The 24,935-nt window shown below is 53.7% G+C and overlaps 2 protein-coding genes across 3 annotated transcripts in view; both read right to left on the bottom strand.

Annotated features, from left to right (window-relative positions):
* Window positions 1-13,689, bottom strand: part of TEAD4 (TEA domain transcription factor 4) — a 39,221-nt gene extending 25,532 nt beyond the window's left edge. The window contains exon 1 of one of the 2 annotated variants that reach the window (XM_028490916.2): window positions 13,447-13,689. Coding sequence is in view for 1 of the 2 variants with exons in the window: in XM_028490914.2 (XP_028346715.1) it covers window positions 10,276-10,291 (16 nt within the window). In the remaining variant the exon portion in view is untranslated. Of the gene's footprint in view, window positions 1-10,275; window positions 10,408-13,446 lie in introns of those variants that run through there. The other variant, XM_028490914.2, reaches the window with a different exon arrangement.
* A 6,840-nt stretch (window positions 13,690-20,529) lies between these two features.
* LOC129392184 (uncharacterized) lies at window positions 20,530-22,591 on the bottom strand. Its single transcript, XM_055085422.1, has 2 exons — window positions 21,536-22,591; window positions 20,530-21,497 (listed from the first exon to the last, which is right to left on the bottom strand). Exons 1-2 carry the CDS (start codon window positions 22,425-22,427, stop codon window positions 21,478-21,480), a joined length of 912 nt encoding a protein of 303 aa, XP_054941397.1. The 5' UTR covers window positions 22,428-22,591; the 3' UTR covers window positions 20,530-21,477.
* Window positions 22,592-24,935: the final 2,344 nt, after the last annotated feature.

Below are 24,935 nucleotides of genomic sequence, written 5' to 3'. Positions count from 1 at the left end.
AAGCTGCACTCCACGAATTTTCACAATAGACAAGACACCGAAGCAACCAAAATGTCCATCAACAGATGAATGGATAAGAAGACATGGTACATATACACAATGGAATATTACTCAGCCATAAAAAGGAACGAAATTGGGTCATTTGTAGAGACACGGATGGACCTAGAGACTGTCATACAGAGTGAAGTAAGTCAGAAAGAAAAAAATAAATGTCGTATATTAACGCATATATGTGGAATATAGAAAAATGGTACAGATGAACAGGTTTGCAGGGCAGAAATAGAGACACAGATGTAGAGAACAAACGTAGGGACACCAAGGTGGGGGGGAAGCGGCAGTGGGAGTGGTGCTAGTGGGATGAACTGGGAGATTGGGACTGACACATATACACTAATATGTATAAAATGGATAACTAATAAGAACCTGCTGTGTAAAAAAATAATAAAATTAAAAAAAAAAAAAAAAAAGGTTACCCTCAGGAGGTCTCATCTGCCAGAAAGATGCGCTGGCCTGTGTCGGGGAAGGAGGCGGGAGGCCGAGACCCTGGGGACACCGTCTGTGGGCTGATCTGCCTCTAAGCCCGTGGTCCAGCACCATGTCTCTTCTCAAAGCTTTCCAGGGAAAGGTACTCCACAGGTGGTCCAATGAACGCGCAATAGTCCTACCCTACATCTAACTAGAGGCACTCACGCTGCAGCTGTGAAAGGCAGAGTCTAACCATCACCAGTAGGACTGGAAACGGTCACGGGATTGGAAGCCGAGGAGCCAGGCTGCAGCCCAGCAGCTCCACAAACGAGCTCTGGGGCCTCGGCCTGTCACTTCCCTCCAGACCCTCACACAGCCTTCTCTTCTTAAACATGCGCCCTGACAACCATAGGCTTTTCATTCAAATGTGCCCAAATTGTACAGACTTCGGAAGCAGACCTGAACGCTGGCTCAACAACAGCTCTCTGGGGCTCAGTGTCCCTTCCTGTAAAAGGAACATGTTCCAGGCCCCCGTGAGTAGTCCAGTTCCAAAAGTCCAGGGGCAAACGGCAGGGCGGGAAGCAGGTCCCCTTGAGCCCCGAGGTTGAGGACATTGCTGGTGGGCGTGGTGCCGGTGGTGGGAAAGCTGATGGGATGGGGGGACGCTTCGGTCTGGAGGCGCCTTAGTCACCAGCTGGGATCCGGTTCTCGTGCCGCTCCAGCCCACAGCACGGAGTGGGTAGCAGCCCATCGCTTCTGTGTCTGTCTTTTCCTGCTAGATTCTCAGCCTCTCAGGAGGGGACCACACCTCCCTTCAGGTCTGCATCCCCAGGACCCGGCACCTATTTGCCAAATGAACGAATGACTCTGCCAGCAAAAGCTGATGCCTCTTGATTTCAAACTAGGTCAGAATCCAGCCACTTCTCACCACCCCCGTGTCCAAGCGACCTCCCTCCCTGGCCAGACGACGGGACGGCCTTCTGCCTGGATTCCCTGCTCCCAATCTATTCTCCACGCAGCAGCCACAGCCGTCCTGTTAGAACCCAAACCCCCTCCCCAACGGTTCCCTCCTCCCTCCCTTGAAAGTATCCAAGCCCCTACAATAGCCTGAAGGCCCCCGCAGGATCTGTCCACCCACCCCCAGCTCAGCCCCTCCTGCCACCGGCCTTCGGGTCTCTGAGCTATTGCTGGTCGTGCCACACCCCTCCCACCTCAGGGCCTTCACGCATCCTGTTCTCTGCCCCAGAGATCCGCACGGGCCACTCCCTCACCTTCACACCCCACGGGCATCGTTGCTCAACAGCCATTATCGGGGGGACGTCTTCCCTAAACACCCCACTGAAAGCTGAGGTCCCCCCACACCCCCTTCACTTTCTCCAGCTCCTTCTAATCACCACGCGACCCACTTACTTATGTAGCGCACGGTCTATCCCCGACTCCCATCAGGAGGAAAGCGCCTATGAACAGGGGTTCTTGTCTCTTCACACCTAAAGCTAGAAAAGTGCTACACACAGCACACACTCAATAAATATTTGCTAAATAAATGATAAGATGTTGGTCACGTCTTCTGCGGGAACACTGTAGAAGTACAAATAACTTTTCACTTCCCATTAGTCCAACATCATTCTCAAAGTGCTTTCCTATCCCGGTCTCATTTGAGCTTCTCTCTGCAGAAGCAAATCCAGATTTTGGTGGGGTCTAAAACATCTAAAAACCGGGAGGCCCTCTTTGAGAAAAAGAATTGAAAATACAAACACAAAATTAGGTTAAGGAGGTGATGGGTGGGTTCACTCTCTTGATGGTGGTGATGGCTCCATAAGTCAAACTTACCGAACTGTCTACTCCAAATATGGATTGTTTATTGTATGTCAATTATGTTTCAGTAAAGCTACCTTAAAATTTTCAATTAAAAATAAATAGTTTGGGCTTCCCTGGTGGCGCAGTGGTTGAGAATCTGCCTGCCAATGCAGGGGACACGGGTTCACGCCCTGGTCTGGGAAGATCCCACATGCCACGGAGCAACAGGGCCCGTGAGCCACAACTACTGAGCCTGCGCGTCTGGAGGCTGCGCTCCGCAACAAGAGAGGCCGTGATAGTGAGAGGCCCGCGCATCGCGATGAAGAGTGGCCCCCGCTCGCCACAACTAGAGAAAGCCCTCGCACAGAAACGAAGACCCAACACAGCCAAAAATAAATAAATTAATTAAAAATAAATAAATAAACAAACAGTTTTGGGAACTCCCTGGCAGTCCAATGGTTAGGACTCGGTGCTTTCACTACTAGGGCCCGGGTTCGATCCCTGGTCAGGGAACTAAGATCCCACAAGCCGTGCGGTGCGGCTCAATAAATAAATAAGAGTTTAAAATAAATTACAATAAAATAAAAAGTCTAGGCGCCTGGAAGGGGCCCACGCAGGTGAGGGGCCCCGAAGTGTGAGCCTCACTGACGTCACAGGAAATCCGACCTCCCCCACAGAAGGGCAGGCAGATGGAGAAACTGAGGCCAGAAAATCTCACTGAGATGGGCCACGGCAGACCTAGGGCTCAACCACTTGGAAGTGGCACAGGGCCTGGCGGAGAAGGTGCTCGGTCCGCAGGAGGCCCACTCCCAGCCCGGGCGGGCCTCCTGGCCGGACGCAGTGGCGTGTACTCTGTAGTACCCATTAAACAGCAGCTGGGAGGCCCCTGCCCAGCCCCGGCTGAGACCCTTACTCCACACGTCACAGATGACCCCCATGTCATGAGGACAGAGCCCCGGCACCACCTCTGTCTCTGCCACAGGGTCCAGGAGCTCTGCCTACAGACAGGCCCTAGGCACAGCCCGAGGCCAGCAGTGGGGTCACAGGAGCCAGACCCAGGGTCCCAGGCTGGCTCGGCTGTCTTTGTATGTTTCAAGTTGTGCTTCTCTCCTCTCGGGAGAGGCCTCCTCCTCTCCCTCGCGGGCCCCTTGGACCGTATTCCAGCCAGGCCCGTCCTGCTGGTCAGCAGTGGAGGATCCCCCAGGTGGGGGTGGAGCCCTGGGTTTCTCTGGGTGTCTGGAGCCAAGGGGGACAAACAGCTCCCTTCCTGCCCCCTGAGGTCCTCCCGAGGTCATGCCCCCTGAGGTCCTCCTGAGGTCATGCCCCCTGAGGTCTTCCCGAGGTCATGCCCCCGAGGTCCTCCCGAGGTCAACCTGGCCATTCACCTGCCTCCAAACCAGCTGGCATCGAATCCAGGCCTTATACAGACACAGGGAACTGCTGTAGTTTCTTTCACTCTCGTGAAAACAGCAGCAATAATGAACGTCTGTGGGCACCTACAGGTACCCGTACAAACACAGCGTGAACACGGTAAACTTTATGTGTGTTCACACGTTCATCCTCTCAACAGCTCCTGCAGCTGGCCTCGCGTCTTCATTCTATCCGCAGTGTGGTTCTAGAGTCTATCTCCTAACTTCTCCTTAACACAGGATTGAGGGGATGGACCAGGGGGTACCAGGGGTCCTAGCTAGTCTAAGCGAGAAGAAATAAGGCCCAGAGAGGGAAAGTGATTTATTCAAAGTCACATGGTTTATTACTGTCCCAAGGCCACAGGAACATCCGTTTCTAAGGCCACACCCAGGGCTTCACAATGGCTGCTTTTTCCCCACGGATGTCTCCCCTGGCTGGGCTGGGAGTTTCTTCTACCAGAGACCATTCTGCTTCGCCTCTCTGGACCATCCACCCCCCTCCCACCCCCGGCCGATTCCCTGGGTCTCCGCGTGAAGTAAGTCCTTAGCGATGTCTCACTGCTCCTGGCCCTGGCCCAGGTCCTACAGGGAGAGCCAACTATTTGGACCAAGATCCGGTCCACCTGTTTTTGTTTTAATATTTTATTTATTTATTTATTTATTTATTTAGGCTGCGCCGGGTCTTAGTTGTAGCATGCATGCGGGATCTAGTTCCCCGACCAGGGATCGAACCCGGGCCCCCTGCATTTGGGAGCGCGGAGTCTTACTCACTGCACCGCCAGGGAAGGCCCAATGCCCACCTGTTTTCACTCTCTCCTGGACAGCGGTACTCAGAGCTGTAGGAGCCAAAGTGCCCTGGATGATTGAGACGCCAGGAGGCTCCCAGAGCTGGGGGAGAAGCAGACAGATCTAAGGAGTGTGCAGAGCCGTGAAGCCACAGTGAAGGCAGCAAAGAAGAGCAATGGCAGGGGAGCTCCCTGGTGGCCCAGTGGTTAGGATCCCAGGCTTTCACTGCCACGGCCCAGGTTCAATCCCTGGTCAGAAAATGGAGATCCCGCGAGCCACACAGCGTGGCCAAAAAAAAAAAAAAAAGCGCAACAGCAGGAGGAAACTAGAAGAAAATCCAGGTGAGCTGGTGGGAAGGCAAGAGCTGCATCCCCGTCCCAGCTCTGCCACCAGCTGCATACCCCCAGCCCTCCCACCCTCCGGTGGTTGAGATCCCGGACCGGGGCAGGAGGCCAGCCTGGACCACGTGGAGGCCAGCCGGGCAGCTGGGCACTGCAGTGTGGCAGGTGGCCTTGGCCAACCCCAGAGAGGGCCTGGGTGGGACTGGAAAGGACATCCCACCAGACTGTGGCCCATCTGTCAGAGGACATGTGTCCAAAGCCCCCACAGCCCCACCCACCATGGGCAAGGACGGCAGTGGACCCTCGGGTTGAAGGCGGGGCACTCCCAATGCAAGGTCCGCACAGAGCAACGACCACCTTCTCCAAACCCCACACCCAGGGTCACACAGGTCCTGCCAGCCACCCCAGGCTCTTTCTCCCTCAGTCACACAAGAGCATGAAAATCCCATCTGGTAAATCCTGTCTGGGACAGGCCTCTTCTGTGTCTCATTTCCTCCCTGTACCAGCCCTACCCCAGGGCCATGAACATATTCAGGGTTTATGCCCTTTAAGAAGGGTCATCAAAGACAGTTGTTTTGCTAATATTATTGATAAGGTCCTATTAGAACTAAAACTATAGTTTTCAAAGTTGAAAAGGGCATGAGCTTCCCCACAGGTAGATAGGTCTCTGCTTCAACAGAGGCCTGGCAGGGAGCTCTTTACAGGAGCTGACATTTCACCCCTGCAGGCAGGGGTGGGGAGGAGGCCAGCCCCCACCAATGCCCACAGCCTGGCCGGGGGGCACCCTGGCTAGGGATCAACTGAAGCTATAAACACCTGCAGCTGGAGGAGGAGGCTATTTGTGGAGAAGAAACTTTTCAGGCCTGACATCCGAGCTGTTACCACCATTGTCCCTGGAGGGCTCTGAGGCTTCTGGTGAAATCTTACGCCATCTTCAAGGTCACTCCAACTCGAGCCCTGGTGCACAGGGTCTGTGTCTCCCTGGGCTCAAGTCATTTGAGCTCCTTAAGGGCAGGAAGAGGTCCCCTCCAGCTCTGCAGCCCCACACCCTTCACTGGTACCTCTCGTCCCAGCAGCTACACTAAAGACGGTGTCTTCTTTCAATTAGTACATGAAAAGATGCTGGACATCACTAACCTTAGGGAAGTGCAAATCAAACCATGAGATACCACCTCACACCCACTAGAACGGCTATTGAAAAAAAAAAAACAGAAAATAACAAGCGTTGGTGAGGATGTAAAGAAATTAAAACACTTGTACGTTGCTGGTAGAATGTAAAATGGTGCAGCCACTTGTGGGAGATGGTCTGGTAGTTCCTCAAAAAGTTAAACAGAATCACCATATGATCCAGCAAGTCCACCTCTAGGTATATACCCCAAATAACTGAAAGCAGGGTCTCAAAGAGATATTTGTATACCCAGGTTCATAGCAGCATTATTCACAATAGCCAAAAGATGGAAACACCCACATATACATCAATAGATAAATGGATCAACAAAACATGGTCCATCCACACAATGGAATATTATTCTGAGATTAAAAAGAAGAATGAAGTCCTGACAGAGGCTACAACATGGATGAACCTTGAAGACATTGTCCTAAGAGAAATAATCCAGACGCAGAAGGGCAAGTACTATATGATTCCACTACTGTGATGTACCCAGACCAGGCAAATTCATGATCTACAGAAAGTAGATCAGAGGCTACCAGGGCCTGGGGGGAAGGGAGAATGGGGAGTTATTGTTTAATGGGTGCAGTTTCTGTTGGTAAGAACGAAAAAGTTCTGGAGATGACGGTGGTGATGGCTGCACAACAGTGTAAGTGTACTTAATGCCACTGAGCTGTGCACTTACAAAGGGTCATATGGTGCATTTTAAGTTCTTCACATTTTCCCACAAAATATATAAGTAGGGCTTCCCTGCTGGCACAGTGGTTAAGAATCTGCCTGCCAATGCAGGGGGACACGGGTTCGAGCCCTGGTCCAGGAAGATCCCATATGCTGCGGAGCAACTAAGCCAGTGTGCCACAACTACTGAACCTGCGAGCCACAACTACCGAGCCCACGTGCCACAACTACTGAAGCCCATGCACCCAGAGCCCGTGCTCCACCAGAAGAGAAGCCACTGCAACGAGAAGCCCGCGCACCGCAACGAAGAGTAGCCTCCACTCGCTGCAACTAGAGAAAGCCCGTGCACAGCAGCGAAGACCCAACCCAGCCAAAAATAAAATAAATAAATAAATTTATTTTAAAAAAATATATATATATGTATAAGTAATAAATAAATAAAACCAAAACCCCTCAAAAGGTAGTATTATTATTATCCCCATTTGAAAAACGGGGACGCTGAAGCTGAGAAGAGGTAAACAACCTGCCCAACTGGCCACTGGACAGAGTGGATGTGAACAGAGGCGCCCATTGTCAGGCCTCCAGAAGCAGGACGCCAGGGTTCCAGGCCAGAAGAGAGGGACACGAAGCACAGGGCAGTGGAGGGTTCGAGGACCACGGGGAGGAAGTAGCAGCAGAAGCTCGGATGAGGCTCCGTGACCTGTCCCATCACCTCAGTGACCGAAGCCCGACTTGGGTCCAGCCTCTGCTCAGCCTCTCGTTAGCTAGTGACTCACCTCTGATGGTCCCTTATCACAACATTTGCCCAGATCCCCAAGGGGACCCCCAAACCCAGCAGGCAAAGCCTCGCCTCTGGGCCAAGGCTCACTCCCCCCGCTTTCCTCCACCTGGCCAAGCTCCACTTCCTCCCAGAAAGGCTCCAAGATAAGCCAGCCCTCGGCTGACTGGCTACATACAACATAAGTGCCCTCAGTTTACTTTCCAAAGATGTTCCTCCTGTCTCTCCTTCAACCACGCAGCCACAGAGAGCAGAGACCACGGCCCCAGCCCGGCCTGGTCCAGAGTGGTGGGGCCCTTGATGAGAACCGCCCAACGGCCAACAGGCCACGAGGCGCCAGGGAGACAAGGGAGAAAGGAGAGGAGGGCAGAGACTTGGGAGGCTCAGAGCAACCTCCAGGAGAGCCAGGGAGACAAGGGAGAAAGGAGAGGAGGGCAGAGACTTGGGAGGCTCAGAGCAACCTCCAGGAGAGCCAGGGAGACAAGGGAGAAAGGAGAGGAGGGCAGAGACTTGGGAGGCTCAGAGCAACCTCCAGGAGAGCCAGGGAGACAAGGGAGAAAGGAGAGGAGGGCAGAGACTTGGGAGGCTCAGAGCAACCTCCAGGAGAGCCAGGGAGACAAGGGAGAAAGGAGAGGAGGGCAGAGACTTGGGAGGCTCAGAGCAACCTCCAGGAGAGCCAGGGAGACAAGGGAGAAAGGAGAGGAGGGCAGAGACTTGGGAGGCTCAGAGCAACCTCCAGGAGAGCCAGGGAGACAAGGGAGAAAGGAGAGGAGGGCAGAGACTTGGGAGGCTCAGAGCAACCTCCAGGAGAGCCAGGGAGACAAGGGAGAAAGGAGAGGAGGGCAGAGACTTGGGAGGCTCAGAGCAACCTCCAGGAGAGCCAGGGAGACAAGGGAGAAAGGAGAGGAGGGCAGAGACTTGGGAGGCTCAGAGCAACCTCCAGGAGAGCCAGGGAGACAAGGGAGAAAGGAGAGGAGGGCAGAGACTTGGGAGGCTCAGAGCAACCTCCAGGAGAGCCAGGGAGACAAGGGAGAAAGGAGAGGAGGGCAGAGACTTGGGAGGCTCAGAGCAACCTCCAGGAGAGCCAGGGAGACAAGGGAGAAAGGAGAGGAGGGCAGAGACTTGGGAGGCTCAGAGCAACCTCCAGGAGAGCCAGGGAGACAAGGGAGAAAGGAGAGGAGGGCAGAGACTTGGGAGGCTCAGAGCAACCTCCAGGAGAGCCAGGGAGACAAGGGAGAAAGGAGAGGAGGGCAGAGACTTGGGAGGCTCAGAGCAACCTCCAGGAGAGCCAGGGAGACAAGGGAGAAAGGAGAGGAGGGCAGAGACTTGGGAGGCTCAGAGCAACCTCCAGGAGAGCCAGGGAGACAAGGGAGAAAGGAGAGGAGGGCAGAGACTTGGGAGGCTCAGAGCAACCTCCAGGAGAGCCAGGGAGACAAGGGAGAAAGGAGAGGAGGGCAGAGACTTGGGAGGCTCAGAGCAACCTCCAGGAGAGCCAGGGAGACAAGGGAGAAAGGAGAGGAGGGCAGAGACTTGGGAGGCTCAGAGCAACCTCCAGGAGAGCCAGGGAGACAAGGGAGAAAGGAGAGGAGGGCAGAGACTTGGGAGGCTCAGAGCAACCTCCAGGAGAGCCAGGGAGACAAGGGAGAAAGGAGAGGAGGGCAGAGACTTGGGAGGCTCAGAGCAACCTCCAGGAGAGCCAGGGAGACAAGGGAGAAAGGAGAGGAGGGCAGAGACTTGGGAGGCTCAGAGCAACCTCCAGGAGAGCCAGGGAGACAAGGGAGAAAGGAGAGGAGGGCAGAGACTTGGGAGGCTCAGAGCAACCTCCAGGAGAGCCAGGGAGACAAGGGAGAAAGGAGAGGAGGGCAGAGACTTGGGAGGCTCAGAGCAACCTCCAGGAGAGCCAGGGAGACAAGGGAGAAAGGAGAGGAGGGCAGAGACTTGGGAGGCTCAGAGCAACCTCCAGGAGAGCCAGGGAGACAAGGGAGAAAGGAGAGGAGGGCAGAGACTGGGGAGGCTCAGAGCAACCTCCAGGAGAGCCAGGGACCTGGCGGGCAGAGCGGGGGAACGCCCAGAGCAAGACAGAGCCAGCCCCGGGCCGCGGGCAGCCGGAGGGGGAGCCAGGCCGCCGGGGCCAGACGGGACCACGCTCACCTCCCGCCACCTGCCAGGGGGGCAGAGCCAGGCTGGGCGACGAGGTCAGAGAGACCGGCAGTGCCAGGGCGAGGGTCACACCGTGACGGGGCAAAACCGAAGGCTGCCATGAGCCGGGGAAGGGGCAGCCTCGGCCCGGGAGCCGGTCCACGGGCGGGGCAGGCTCAGCGCGGATCTGTCCTGCGCCTGCGTGTCACCTGCGTGTCTGCCTGGCCCTGGTCGGTGGCCCTGCTCTGCGTGTGCGGGGGCCGAGCTGGGGGCAGGACTGACCCCTTGTCCTCAGAGACTCCGGGGCTCAAATCCTCCTCTGGGCAGTTTGCTCTTCCCGCCTGAGGCCAGCTGCCCACCTGGAAACCAGCTGAGGCCTCTGGATGTGGGGCGCTGGGCAGGGCAAGGAGCAGGGCTCTCGGGGCACAGAGGATGGCAAGGGTGGGTCCCCGAGAGAAGGAGGGGTGGCGAGCAGCCTGAGGGAGACCAGGTCTGAGCCAGCTTGGCCCTTGGTCCCTCTACCGCACCCCCCCCACCCCTCCCACGCCCGGGGCTGAGCTCAGAGCTATATATACCCCCCAGCTGGGCTGCTCCGCTCTGCCGAGCCCCCCGTCCTCCACTCCGGCAAGGCCCTGCCTTGGCTCTGCCCCCGAGGCTGTAAGACGAGATGGGGCTAAGCCAGCGTCTGGACCCCAGCGGGCTACGTGTACTCACGGAGGACAGGTGCCATGGGGGCTGGGTCGGTCGCCAGACTCCGCGGGGCGGCCCCCGGTCTCCCTGCCCAGGGCCTGACCCACCTGAGCCGGGGCCAAGCAGGAGGCAGGCTGGCTTCGCAGAGCTCACCAGGGCCACTCGGGGTAAGGGGGAGCACTGACCGCCGCCCCACCCGGCCCCCGCTCCCACTTACTACCTGAGCGACTCGGGGAGAAGCTCTTGGCTTCCCTGAGCTTCTCTCTCTGCATCTGCACAGGCTGTCACCCCTCCCCCATCACTGAGAGGCTCCTGGCCTCAGCCGCTCCCTGTCTCTCAGCACAGGGAAGGAGAGCCGCAAAGGACGCCGGCAAGGCCAGGACAGTTTGCCAAACACTGTTTTCATCTTGCTTCCCTCACTCAACGGCTCCCCTCCTGCCAAACACAGTTCCACCCCCAGGCCTGCTGGAAGTGCACAGCCTTGCCTCTCCCGAACCCTGCTTCAGTCACAATCGCCAGGGGCCCAGAGATCAAGTCTCTTAACCCCTCTACCTTCCTACGCGAATACGGATAGAAATATCCACCCACAACGACTAAAAAACCGAAGCCACCCAAATGTCCATCAACTGGGTGAACAGATAAACACCATGGGGTCCATTCATAGGATGGAATGTGACTCAGTCTTCAAAAGGAAGGACGTTCTGACACCTGCTACGACACGGAGGAACCTTGAGGACGTGATGCTCGGTGAAACAAGCTGGACACGGAAGGACAGATACTGTGTGACTCCACTTACGTGAGGTCCGTAGAGCAATCACGGCCAGAGAGACAGAAAGTGGGTGGTGGGTACCAGGGCCTGGGGGAGGGGGAGAGGGAGTGTTTAATGGGGACAGAGTTTCAGTTCGGGAGGATGAGAAAATTCCAGAAACGGACGGTGATGATGGTCGCACAACAATGTGAATGTACTTAATGCCACTGAACTGTACACTGAAAAATGGTCCCAACGGTATATTTTAGCACCACACACAAAGAAACAGCTGGCCCACGGCGTCACTCAAACACTGTCTGCCGGCTCTCCACGGTCAGCGCCTCCTCGGGCCTTCCCCACACGGCTGCACCCTCGGCTTTCTCCCTATGCTGAGTGCCTCTTGCCCACCTGTGTTTGCCAGGCCATTTGTCCCTTTAAAGCAGGAAGCTGAATCCTGAGAGGCGCCTGGCCGCTGATCACGGCCCCACCCAGGGACAGGACAGCTCACCAGCCACACCCGGGACCTGCCCGACACGCCCCTCCCCCTCCTCCCCCTGACACCTCAGCTCATGACCAGCACGCACCCCACTCCCCACCAAAGCGGTGGGAAGAGCCCAGGATACCAGAGGCCCCTCCTCCCCAGCTCCACGGGGAGGAGCTCCATCAGCAGCCCCACCCCGGACACACAGGGGCTCCATACACGGCGGCTGTCTCCTCCACGAAGCTTCCGTAGGGACCAAAAGTAAGAAGCAAGCATTAGAGCAGGAAGTGGTTAAGCAGGGTGGCCTGGGGGGCCCGACCCGGGGCGTGGAGGCCCACAGAAGTGGGGCCCCAGCAGAGCCCCAGCAGAGGGGCTGGTAAGGAAGGGTGAGCAGCTTTAACTGCTGACCAAGGGGCAGACCCAGGGTCTAGCTCGAGAGGACCCTGCTTCCCCAACAAGCAGGAGAGAAGGAATCCCTTGGCCTGGGGGGAAGGTGTAGGTAAAGGATGAAGTAGGTGGGGCTGTGCAGCTCCACGACTCCCTAGACCAGTAACGAAGCAGATCTGAGTTTGGTCCATTGAAGTGTGTTGCTGTCCCCACAACATCCACTTCCACCCAGAACCTCAGAACGTGGCCTTATCTGGAAACACGGGGTCTTCACAGACGTAATTAGTTAAGATGAGGCCATACTGGATTAAGGTGGGCCCTAAATCCAATGGTTGGTAACCTCTTACAGGTGTCCATGTAAGAGGAGGACACACAGAGACACAGAGAGGATGGCCATGTGACAACAGGGCCAGAGATGGGAGTGATACAGCTCCGAGCCAAGGACACCAAGGGCTGCCATCTGCCACCAGAAGCCAGGAGGGAGGCCCGGAACACATCCTCCACGAGGAACCAACCCCAGGGACCCCTTGAGTTCAGACTTCTGGCCTCCTGACCCGCAAGGATACATTTCTGTTGTCCAAGGCACCCCTTAAATTTGTGGCAATTCTTACAGCAGCCCTCGGAGATGAGCTGGGTCAGCCCCCATGGGCCCCGCACACAGCTGACAGAGCATCTGCGCTGGGGGAGGGGCACCCGTGTGCGGGTGGTCGCCTGGCCTGGAGCCATCTCACGGGGGGCAGGGCGAGACCCTCTGTTGTCAGGGGCTTCAGCCAGTCAGAGACCCCCTCAGCTGCCCAAGACCCACGTTTCAAGCTGCGGGTCCTGGCGGGCTTTCCAGTGTCAATGGAGGCTGACCTGAGCCTCTCAACAGCCGTTCAGTGTTTGTTTTGCTCCCCCAGACACCCTCTCTGCCATCCAAAAGTCAACACAGCCCCGGGCAGACCGCTCAGTCCTTCCCACGGGGCTGCTGGACATTGTGTCCCTGTATGTTCCCATCCTCAGCGGCTCAGGAAGACTTAGCCTTACTTGATGGCTCTCGGCTGGAGGGGAACGTCCCTGAGGGAAGGGTCCTCAGCCTCTCCGGGGGGCACGCCCGTCTGCCTTGTGTACATGTGTGCTCACCCCCACCGAGCTGTGAGCAGGGTCTAGATCTGCCCCACCCTGCCTGACACACAGCAGGCTCCAGCATGGGGAAGGGAGGGAGGGAATGAGCCAGGACGGCCTTCCTAACCGCCTACACGGCCAAGGTGGGAAGCTGGGAGAAGATGAGGCATTTGCCTGGGGGAAGGCTGGAGGGATTTTCCCAGCCTGCCCCGGGAAGATGTTCTACCAGTCTTCCAGCACCACCTTCTCGCCATCCTCCACATCCACCCAAAGGCGTCTCCTCCGAGGCCCTCCCATTCCTTGGGAGCCCAGGACAGAGTAAAGCAGCGTCCACCTGGGAGGAGCCCCAAGAAGTCACCCCCCTCCGTCACTTGGCAGGAGCGCGGTTGCTGTGCTGAGGCTGTTGCCAGGCCTGGACAGTGAGTTGGGGGGCGCTGCTGGCCAGGCCCCACAGCCTCCTTACCATACATCTTGCCTTCGTCTGAGAGGATGATCTTGCGCCGACCACAGGGCGGGTAGATGGCCAGGGCCTCCTGGAAGCTCTGCTCGATGTCAGGGCTCCACACGCCCTCCGCGTCATTGTCGATGGGCTTGTCCAAGGCCTGGCTGCCCCCAGAGACGTTGCTCCCCTCGGGGGAGTTGGGAGAGCTCCACTCGTTGGAGGTAATGGTGCCGGCCGTGCCCTCCAAGGCTCCGCTTGGAGGAGCGCCCGTTGGACCTGTTTGGGCAGAAACCACGGCATTGGTGGATGAATGTGTGGGCCAGGGTCGGGGGCACCCAGGGATCACCACCCCAGAACCAGGTGCTCCTCCTTTCCTGGCGATCACAGCACAGGAGCTCAAAGGGAAAGGCCGCGGATCCCAGGGAACGATGAGTGAGGTGGAAGATGTGGGGTGTCAAGGGAAGGTCACCTCCCATCCATAGACCTCAGCTTCCCACCCTGTCAAAGGAGCTCAATGACCAGGCTCCCTGTGATCATGGCTCTAAGAACCCAGATGGGGCTGAGAAGTTGGAGACAAGGACCAAGTGCCAGGGATGTTCTACATTAAATCAAAAAGGGGCAAAAGGATGCAAAATATTGTGTACCGTTGGTGGGAACAGAAAATGGGGCAACCACCAGGGAAAACAGTATGGAGGTCCCTCAAAAAATCAAAATAAGAACTACCATATGATCCAGCAATTCCACTTCTGGCTATACACCCAGAAAAACCAAAAGCAGGGTCTCAAAGAGATTATTTACACACCCATGTTCACAGCAGCACTATTCACAGTAGCCAAGAGACAGAAGCAACCCAAGTGTCCATGGATGAATGAGAGCATAAACAAAACGTAGTATCTATATACAGTGGAGTATTATTCAACCTTAAAAAGGAAGGTTGAATAACATGGTTGGACATGTTATAACGCGGATGGACTTTGAGGACATAATCCTAAGTGACATAAGCCAGTCACAAAAGACAAATACTGTGTGATTCCACTTCTATGACACCCTTAGGGTACTCAAAGTCATAGAGGCAGAAAGTAGAACAGTGGTTACCCCGGGCTGGGGGAGGAGGAGGTGGGGAGTTGCTGTTTAGGGGGTATAGGGTTTCAGTTTTGCAAGATGAAAAAGTTCCGGAGATGTGTTGCACAACAACGTGAATATACTTTTTTTTTTCTGTTTTAAGTTTACTTTTTATGTTTTATTTTTTTTTAATTTTTACGGAAGTATAGTTGATTTACAATGTTGTGTTAGTTTCAGGTGTATAGCAACATGATTAGTTATACATATACATATATCCACTTGTGAACATACTTTTAACATTACTGAACTATACACTTAAAAATGGTTAAGATGGGGCTTCCCTGGTGGCACAGTGGTTAAGAATCCGCCTGCCAATGCAGGCGACACGGGTTCGAGCCCTGGTCCGCGAAGATCCCACATGTCGTGGAGCAACTAAACCTGAGTGCCACAGCTACTGAGCCTACGCTCTAGGGCCCACAAACCACAACTACTGAGCCCACGCTCCACAACTACTGAAGCCCACGCGCCTAGAGCCCGTGCTCTGCAACAAGAGAAATCACCGCAGTAAGAAGCCCGCACACCACAACAAAGAGTAGCCCCCGCTCGCTGCAACTAGAGAAAGCCCACGCGCAGCAACGAAGACCCAGTGCAGCCAAAATAAATAAATAAATAAATTTATCTTTTTAAAAAAATGGTTAAGATGATAAATTTTGCACCATAAAATTATGGTTTCATTTTAACCACAATTAAAATATGAAACATGCAAAGGAAAATTCAGGTCACCATTCTCTTACTCCATCTCAGCTCAGGCTCTCTTCAGAGGAAGATTCTAGCCCTGGCAGATTCTCACATGTTGGGGATATGGCGAGGTTTGACTGGCTGGTACCTCCAGAAGGTGACAACACAACCTTATTCTAGTCACTAGCATGAGACAAAGCCAGTGACCTCTTGGCTCCAACTGTCCAAGCTGTGAATTTCTGGACACGATTCTCAGGGGTTTGGGAAGAAGCAGTACATACTAGTACTCTTAAGGCAGTTTTTGGATTTTGAGTACCAGGTGGGTACCATTTGCCTCCCAAAGCCCTCCCAAGGTCCCAGCATCCCTCCTCTCCCAGCCACCAAGCGCATCTGCAAAGGAGGACCCCCTCCCCATCACACATGTCACCCCCTCTCTCCCATTAGCCATGAGGAGCAGTGTGGTCCAGCAGCCCAAACCCAGGGCCAGGAATTGAAACACGAGCTCCCACCCACTTCCATCCAGGACCCTCTGAGATAAGAGCTCCCAAGAGCACTCCTCACTTTCTCTCCCTTCCCCAGGCCTGTTAGAGGTACACCTTGTTCACAGATAGGTGGGTGTGAGGGTGAGCATGGTCAAGTGCACAAGGAGGAGCTGAGTGGGGGACAGCACATCCTGGGAGGGGTTGGAGGTTCCAAGAAGCTTGTCCTGGCTGCTGGCACAGACGTGCAGTTGGAAGGAGGTTAGAACCACTGAAATTCAAAGTAGGAAACCTAACCCAATCCTCTCAGCTTGAGGATGGGGACACTGAGACCAGAAAAGCCTAGGGACGTACCTGAGGTCATGCAGCAAATCAGTAGTGCAGCTGGGTCTGGATCTCCGCCCTCCAGGGTCCCAGGTCTTTTAGCATAACAAATGTCAACTTCCTCTCTGTGACCAGTTAAAATAAGTTCCCCGCCCCCCGCCCCCCGAAGTGTGTCTGAGGGGGTCACTTGATCTGGAAGAAACTAGCATATTCTCTACCAGAAATTCTGGTCTTGATCCTATTGTGAATGTTGAAACATTTTTCTGTACCTTCCAAAACAAACTTCTTTAAAGAGTTCCTAACTTTAATTTCTGGCAATACGGTAGATAAGATGGTTTTTAAAACTCACTCTGTAAAAGAAATCTAGAAACGATAAAACATAAGAAATACACTTTTAAATGCATAGCTGACTTCCGAAGAAAGTAAAGAGGCCCCAAATGAGACAACTTAAACCTATAACAATAAGCAAATGAGCTGTTACTACAACCCCAGGAAGCAGAGGATGAAGCTGATCTTAGTAATGAAGACACTGGGTTTTAGTGGCCACCCAGGTGAGACCTTACACCTGAGAGATACAGGGAGGTTGGAACTGAGAAGAATACCTCAGTCCTCAGAGAAAAGGTAAGACTATTCACAAAATAGACAAGGAAGATTATCTGTCTTGGCCTAAGCCTTAGGTATAAAAAAGAATTTTCTTTCCTAAGAATTTGTAGCCAAGGGCCTGCCCTTAAGTGGATTTGAGATTTGTATTTTATATTACACAGGAACCCCCAGCCAGTTCACAAAAATAAATAGTGATCCCAGGTTGAAAATCTCCGAGAAGACAATCTTAACTCAGACTGCAGAGATCCAAAGACTCGCTCAAGAATCTCAAAATCCAAAATTACAAATTATAAGAGGAAACAGTCCACCATGATCAAGATGTGATGGGATTGGATCCCCCAAGAACTATAGATAGTTGAACAATCAGATAAAACTATTATATAATTGTATTTAAAATGATTATTGACTTAAGGAATTGGAAAGATGAGAATTAGACACTATCAAAAAGTACAAAGCAGACTGGGAAAAGAACCAAATAGAATATTTAGAAATAAACCTTTTAGCCACTGAAGTTAAAAACTCAACGACTGAGAGTAACAGCAAATTAGACACAGCTACAGAAAGAATTAACAACCTGGAAGATATATCTGAGGACATTATTCATAAATGCGTTAAAAAGAATGAAGATCAAGAGCAAGAAGAACACAATAAGGCAGTTCAACATACCTTCAGTTAACATTTGAGAAAGAGTATGGAAATGAAATAGAACAACATTTGAAAAAATAATGGCAAGGAATTTTCCAGGATTAATGAAATACATGAATCCTCCAATTCAGGAACCATAGTAAATCCTAACCAGGATAAATTCAAATAAAATAAACAGATATTATAGAGACACTGAAGAATACCAAAAACAAAGAGTAGATCTTAAAAGCATCCAGAGTGAAGGGGCACATTACCTACAAGGGAAAGACTATCATACTCATTGTGTATATTGATAGTGAACTTGTCCACTAGAAGACCCACGATAACACCTCCAAATTATGGAGAGAAAAGTAACTGTCAACCTAGAATTAGAAACCCAACCTAAATATCATTCAAGAATGAACATTAGGGACTTCCCTGGGGGTGCGGTGGTTAAAAATCCGCCTGCCAATGCAGGGGACACGGGTTTGAGCCCTGGTCCGGGAAGATCCCACATGCCACGGAGCAACTAAGCCTGTGCACCACAACTACTGAGCCTGCGTGCCACAACTACTGAAGCCTGCGTGCCTAGAGCCCGTGCTCCGCAACAAGAGAAGCCACCGCAATGAGAAGCCCGAGCATCGCAACGAAGAGTAGCCCCCCCTCGCCGCAGCTAGAGAAAGCCCGCACGCAGCAGCAAAGACCCAATGCAGCCAAAAATAAATTAATTTTTAAAAAGAAAAGAAAGGAAAAGAATGAACATTAAATAAAAGCATTTTCAGACAAAGATGGAGAGAATTTAGTAGTAACAGACCCTCACTGGAAAAAAACAAAAAACAAAAAACCAACAATTTTGTTTCCTTTAAGAGGTATCTTTAAAAAAAAAAAAAAAAGGAACTGGTATGAAAAAATATTACATACACGGGAGAACAGTGAGCAAGGTGACTGGTAAAAACGAGTGAATCTAAACGGTACTAACTACATAAAAACAATAACAACGATGAGGATGACTAAGTTTGGCCACACAATACATACACACACGCGAATGCACACCGTATTTCTGAACCATAGGCTCAGAAGACGCATTTGATAAAAGACCCATTCACAGTAAAAACTCTTAGCAAACTGTAGAAACAAAAGGAACTTCCTTAATCTAACAACAGATTTCTTCCCAAAACCTATTGTGATATTTTGATTTATAAGAAGTACACATTTGGTCTTTGTCTTGTTTCTGACACAGAGTCCCCAAAACCCTTGAAATTTCCTAAGTGCTGAGAGCCATAAAGATATCTTTTGTTACGGGAATGAGGTGCACCTGAGGATGGGGGCTGGTGGCCAGGAGAACCACCCAAGTGATTAGAGGGTGGAACTTTCAGCCCCACCCACCCGACCTCTGGGGAGGGGAGAGAGGCAAGAGGTTGAATTAATCGCCAACAGCCAACGACGTAATCAACCCTACCTCAACAGCGAAGCCTCCATAAAAACACCAAAGGAGAAGGTTCTGAGAGCTTCTGAGTTGGTGACCATGTGCAGACATGGGGAGAGTGACTGCCCACAGGAAGGGCATGGAAGTTCCACGCCCTTTCCCTACGCCATGCCATATGCATCTCTTCCATCAGGCTCTTCCTGCGTTACATCCTTTTACAGTAAACTGGTAGTGTGGTAAGCAAAATGTTTCTCTGAGTTCTGTGAACCACTCTAGCAAGTTAACTGAACCCAAGGGAGGGATTTATTGGAACCTCCAATGTATAGTCGGTGATTGAACTTGCAGGGGTTCAGTCTTGTGGGACTGAGCCCTTAACCTGTGGGATCTCAAGCTACCTCCCGGTAGATAATGTTAGAACTGAGTTGAATTGTAGGACACCCAGCTGGTTGGTGAGGGGAAAAAAAACCCATTCACAGGTTGAAATCGGTGACCAAAACTTTTAATGATTAAACACTAAAAGCATCACATTTAAAGTCAGGAATAAGATAAAGAATGCTGAGTTTCAGCACTGAACACTCACACTGTAATAGAAGTCCTAGCCGACACAGTAGAACAGAAAAAGAAAGAATTGTGAAGATTGGACAGGAAGTAAAATTGTCATTATGCTAAGGAATGATGATAGAAGATTGAAAAGATGCTACAAACAAATCATAAAAAAGTTCAGCAAGACCAACATATCAAAACCAATTCTATTCTTTGATGCCAGAAATAAGGTATTAGACAACATAATTTTTTGTATTCCAAATACCCCATTTGGAAACCAAAGCCATAATTTATCTAGCAGTGATAAATCTAACAAAGGTTTGTCACTTTACAGAGAAAATGGTAATTTCTTTGAAAGACGTACAATCCCTACATACATGGAGAGGAAACTGTGTGTTTGTGGACGGGAAAATCCATCACCACGAGGTCGAACCTCTCCAGATAAAGCATAAATTCAATGAAATCAGGAATATAAATCTCACAAGGTTTTCCACAAAACTTAACACTGATTCTCAAAACACAGCCCAAGACGGTTGTCAAGTCATCTAACTGAGCGCCTTCACCTTGGGTCAGACCCTTCCCATACATGTCTCCCCACGGTTCCAACCTGACCTCTCCTCTTTAAACCCTGAACACACCCCTTGGGTGGCCGGGGGGGTTCCTCACCCACGGCTTACCCCTCACTATGATTCCCAAACCTGAATCTTCCCTGGGTTCGGACTGCATGGCGACCAGCCACCGATCACCAGACGTCTCCAAAGCTCTTCCGACTCAACCTGGCCAAAGTCCCGTCATTCCGCTTGTGGCTGAATCTTCCTCCTGCTCCGTCTCTCGGGAACAGACACAACCATCCACCCAGAAGCCAGAAAACCGAGGAGTGCGTTTTGACTTTTCCCTCTCCTCTCCCATCAGCAATTCCCGACCACACCCTGTCTTTCTCTCTTGGAGCCCTAACCCAAAGCTTCTCCCCATTGCTCACCTGGACGACCGGGCAAGCCCCATCCAGACTCCATAATCTTTTCACTGCAGCCAGCGATGCTTCTACAGCACACGATTCCTCCACTTAAAATCTTTCCAGGGCTCTTAGATAATGGGATTTTATAGGGCCCTTTATCCACCGATTGCAGCTCTCCAGACATACCTTCCATCCGTCTGCACCATTCTCTCTCCTCCCTCTTCTTTGCACCCCCCTCCCAAGCCCCAAACTCAGTTGCCCAAATGATACCCCCAAATGCCAAGCTCTTCCCCCGCACAGGGCAGAGCTGCCGGTGACCTTCCTCCCCATCCCCCTTCCCCCGGCCAACTCCTATCCATCCGTAAGGTCCAGCCAAAATTTTTTCTTTTTCATTTTTTTTTTTAATTGAAGAATAGCTGATTTACAATACTGTGTTAGTTTCAGGGGTACAGCTGTTTCAGCCAAAATCTCGCTTCCCCTGGGAGGATGGCCCCAAGCTCAGCCTGGGTGAGGCGCCCTCCGCGCTCCGGCAGGTCCCCGCGCTCTGGGCACCTCAGCCCCAGCTCCCAGGGTGACTGGTCCTCCTTAACACACTGCAGACCCCACGAGGGCAGGGCTGGCCGTCTTTCTCAACTAAATCCTCCGCACACCGCACACGCTGGGACAAAAGGATGAACAAATCAATGGCTATTTGGTGCGTGTCTGTGAAGTAATGATTTCTCCGTGGGGAGTATGCACTGCTCGGTGTTTAGTGTTAGGAAATAGAAGAAAATCTCAGTAAATGTCTGGACTTGGCACACCAGAGGGAGAGCTTGAGTTGTACGTAAATCCCTTTGGGGTTTATTCTGGAGGCTTGTAAATGGAAGGGTGACGTCTGGGAATCAAGACACCATTTCTGGCTCCAGTTCTACAAGCCACTGTGACCGTGGACGAGTCCCCCCGTTTCTCTGGGCCTCAGCCAGCTCACCTGTGAATTCTGTCCCTGGCAGGTCCCTCCTGCCCTGGCAGTGCCTGCGGCTCGCAGCCCAACCCCCTACTCTCCCAAGCGGCCTCTAAACATACCTTGCGGACTCTCGCCTGCGGCTTTGCTCAGAGGAGGCTGGAAACCGATCCACCTTGGAGAGGCGTCCATGCGATGGTCGGTAAGACCAGATGTCAACTGCACGGGGCCTGACCCAGAGCCCGTGCTTGGGAAGAGCTATTCACGTCACCCTTACTATTACTAAGCTGCACGTAAAGCCTAGAGCCCTAAACAGACCAGTTAGATACATACACCTTAAGCCCTAAAGCCTAATAATAATTAATACTAGCTAGTTAATAATATGAATACCTACAGCATTGTGTCTCCTGGGTTAATAATATGAATACCTACGGCATTGTGTCTCCTGGCTTCACCTAGATTTTCTTCTGGATCTGACACTAAACACAGAAGGTGCCCCGGAGGCCAGAAAGTTAGGAGATGAAAAGGAGGGTGCCTCAACTTCCCTGACTCCACGTGGGCCCCTCGGAGAGCAGGGCCTGTGGTCCCTGGGCCCTCCCTTCCTTCCCCCGAGCAGGGAGCTGGGCTGAGCTGGGAGCTGGGCTGAGCTGGGCTGGGCTGGGCTGAGCTGGGAGCTCGGCTGGGCTGAGCTGGGAGCTGGGCTGAGCTGGGCTGGGCTGGGCTGAGCTGGGAGCTCGGCTGGGCTGAGCTGGGAGCTGGGCTGAGCTGGGCTGGGCTGGGCTGAGCTGGGAGCTCGGCTGGGCTGGGAGCTGGGCTGAGCTGGGAGCTGGGCTGAGCTGGGCTGAGCTGGGAGCTGGGCTGGGCTGGGAGCTGGGCTGGGCTGAGCTGGGCTGGGAGCTGGGCTGGGCTGAGCTGGGCTGAGCTGGGCTGAGCTGGGCTGAGCTGGGAGCTGGGCTGGGCTGGGCTGGGCTGGGCTGGGCTGGGAGCTGGGCTGGGCTGGGAGCTGGGCTGGGCTGGGAGCTGGGCTGAGCTGGGAGCTGGGCTGGGCTGGGCTGGGAGCTGGGCTGGGCTGAGCTGGGAGCTGAGCTGGGCTGAGCTGGGCTGAGCTGGGCGCTGGGCTGGGCTGGGAGCTGGGCTGGGCTGGGCTGGGAGCTGGGCTGGGCTGAGCTGGGAGCTGAGCTGGGCTGAGCTGGGAGCTGAGCTGGGCTGAGCTGCGCTGAGCTGGGAGCTGGGCTGGGCTGGGCTGGGCTGGGAGCTGGGCTGGGCTGAGCTGGGAGCTGAGCTGGGCTGGGCTGGGCTGGGCTGGGAGCTGGGCTTCATTGGCAGGGGGAAGCCGGGCCCAGACCCTGCCCCAGGAGGCAGGTTTGCTGAGGCCCCAGCACTGGGTCCGCCCCGAGGAGAGCTGGGCAGAGGGTCACCCGAGGCCCTGGGCCACGGGATCCATTACCGAAATGGAGCTGCTCCCAGCTCCGTGTGGCCTGCCATTCCCAGCCCACAACCCTGCCCGCCTGGCCTCTCCACAACCGCCCCCCTCCCCGCCACCCCAGCCAGCCCACGGCTGGGCCTGGCAGGTGCTTCCCTCCCCAGGCAAGGCTCCCACGCAGCGGCCTCTGCCCGCGGCCCGAAGGCGTGGGGGGTAGGGTAAGCCAACAGCAGCCCAGTGAAGGGGCTCTCCGCTCCTCCTCCTCCTCCCCCAGCGACCCTCGGGGGCCTGCCAGGAGGGGCTGGAGGGGACAGATGGCATGGCTGAGCCTGGGCCAGGTGCCACGGGCAGAGGAACAAAAATAATCCCTGCCTTGGCTCCAGGGCTTTGCCCCGGAGGCCTCCCGCTCTGCCCCACCCCACCTAAAAGCCCACCCAAGGCCACACGACACTCAGCTCTCAGGTCCTAGGGACCACTGATGCGGTTACTCAGGACTTTTCCAAAGAATCGGGAACTTACCCCGGCTTTTATCAAGAGCTTTCTAATAATGAGAATAATAAGCTTCTCAAAAACACCTTCAGGACAGGAAGGGAACTGTGATCCCCAGGTTACAAATGGAGAACCCAAGTCTCAAGGAGGACCCATACCTCACCCTGACAGTGACCTCAGATCTCGTCCCGTCCCCTGCCTGGTCCACTGTGGTGTCCTCAAGACTTGTCTCCTGCTCTCAAAGCCCACCCCCTTCAGTAGCCCTCCACGGCCATCAGTGAACACTCAGCCCCCCCCCACTCCCCCTGACACCTGGAGCCCCCAACCTGCTACTCAGAACGTGGCAACACCTGGTCCTGTAAAAGCGATGGCACCTGTGCCCACCTGTTTCCCCTGCTGGCTGTGAGCTACTTGAGGATGTGATTTTCTCCGACATCCGTGTCCCCCGCCACTCCTGGCTCCCAGCTGGGGACTTAGCAGCACACGGGCATCCTTAATTAAGGAGTCAGTTCTTCCACTGACCCCCTTCCTCGGTCAAGGACAAATCGACTGCTCTGTTTCCTTTTTATCACAATATCTCTGACTCGTTGGGCATCGACACATGTTATAACCTCCTCCCATGGCCCTGCCCCCAGACTGGAAGTGATGGAGACTGGAAGGAACTAGGCAAGTTTATAGGACTTGCCTGGCGTCATCCAGAAAGTTAGGGAGAGACCATGAGGACAGGGCCTGAGGCTCCCGCCCAGTTACAAAAACAAGAGCTCGGGGATCCAGGCTAAAGGCTCCAGCCACACAGGACCCTCGGGATGGGGTTCTCACGTCCTGCCCACAGATGCCTCAGCTCTTAACACTGATGCTCCTCTCCTGGAGGCCTTTGGAAGAACCCCCTTCTTCATCCCCACAACACCTGTAACTGAGAAGCTGGAAGGAAAAGAAAACTCGGGGTTTCCTTCCAGGAACCCATCCCAGTCTTCCAGATACATGAGTCCCAGGTATGAAGATGTGGGATATGGTTGGGGGGCGGGGCGTGGAGACTAAGTAATGTGGGAGGAAGGGAGTGGGTCCCCTTCCGCCTCAACCCCAGGAACAGGGATCCTTCTTCAGGCTGCAGGACTCATCTATGAGGTACAGTTATCAGGGCAGGTGGGGTCTAGTTTCTGAACCCCAGGTGCTTCGCCCAATCTGACTTAGCTGTTACAGAACCCAAAGAGCACTGCACTGGACAGAGTGTGGATTTTCCTCATCCAACAGACTTCAGAGCTGGGACAAAAATGGCTCTGCCATCATTACCCTGGCTAGTCCCAGCGGACCAGACTCTGGAGATTGGATCCAACTGTACAAGGACCACAAAACACTGCACACACTGAAGCAGATAGAGACCTCTGGGGTGCCAGGGTGGGGAGGGCAGGGGCAGTCATCTCTGAGCCTTCGCTGGCCGGACCTCATTCCTTAAACAAGAACAGGAGGGGAGATCAGGAACAGTGGGCCCCAGCCTCCTTCCAGCCCCGCCCCCCTCTTCCCTCCAGCCTCTGGCCTCCTCACGGCCTCTGAGTTCACGCACATTGTTTTCCGGCTGAGGCCAGGCCTCTGTACTTAATTCCCGACACCAGTCCAACCACAAACATCTACGGAGGGCAGAGGGAAATGGAAGAGGTCCGTAAAAGGGAACAAAAAAGTTCAGCTCTAAGAATAAGGTCTGAGGACTTCCCTGGAGGTCCAGTGGTTGGGACTCCATGCTTCTGCTGCAGGGGGCACATGTTCGATCTCTGGTCAGGGAACTAAGATCCCACGTGCCACGCTGGGAGGGAGGGAGGGAGAGAGAGAGAGAGGGAGGGAGAGAGAGTGGGAGAAAGAAAGAGAGGAAGAAAAGAAAGAAAGAAAGAAAGAAAGAAAGAAAGAGAGAGAGAGAGAGAAAG

This window comes from Physeter macrocephalus, chromosome 6 (assembly GCF_002837175.3).
Source record: "Physeter macrocephalus isolate SW-GA chromosome 6, ASM283717v5, whole genome shotgun sequence".
NCBI classification, from domain to species: domain Eukaryota; kingdom Metazoa; phylum Chordata; class Mammalia; order Artiodactyla; family Physeteridae; genus Physeter; species Physeter macrocephalus.
Note: the sequence above shows the minus strand (reverse complement) of the source record. Positions and strands in the feature narration are given on the sequence as shown.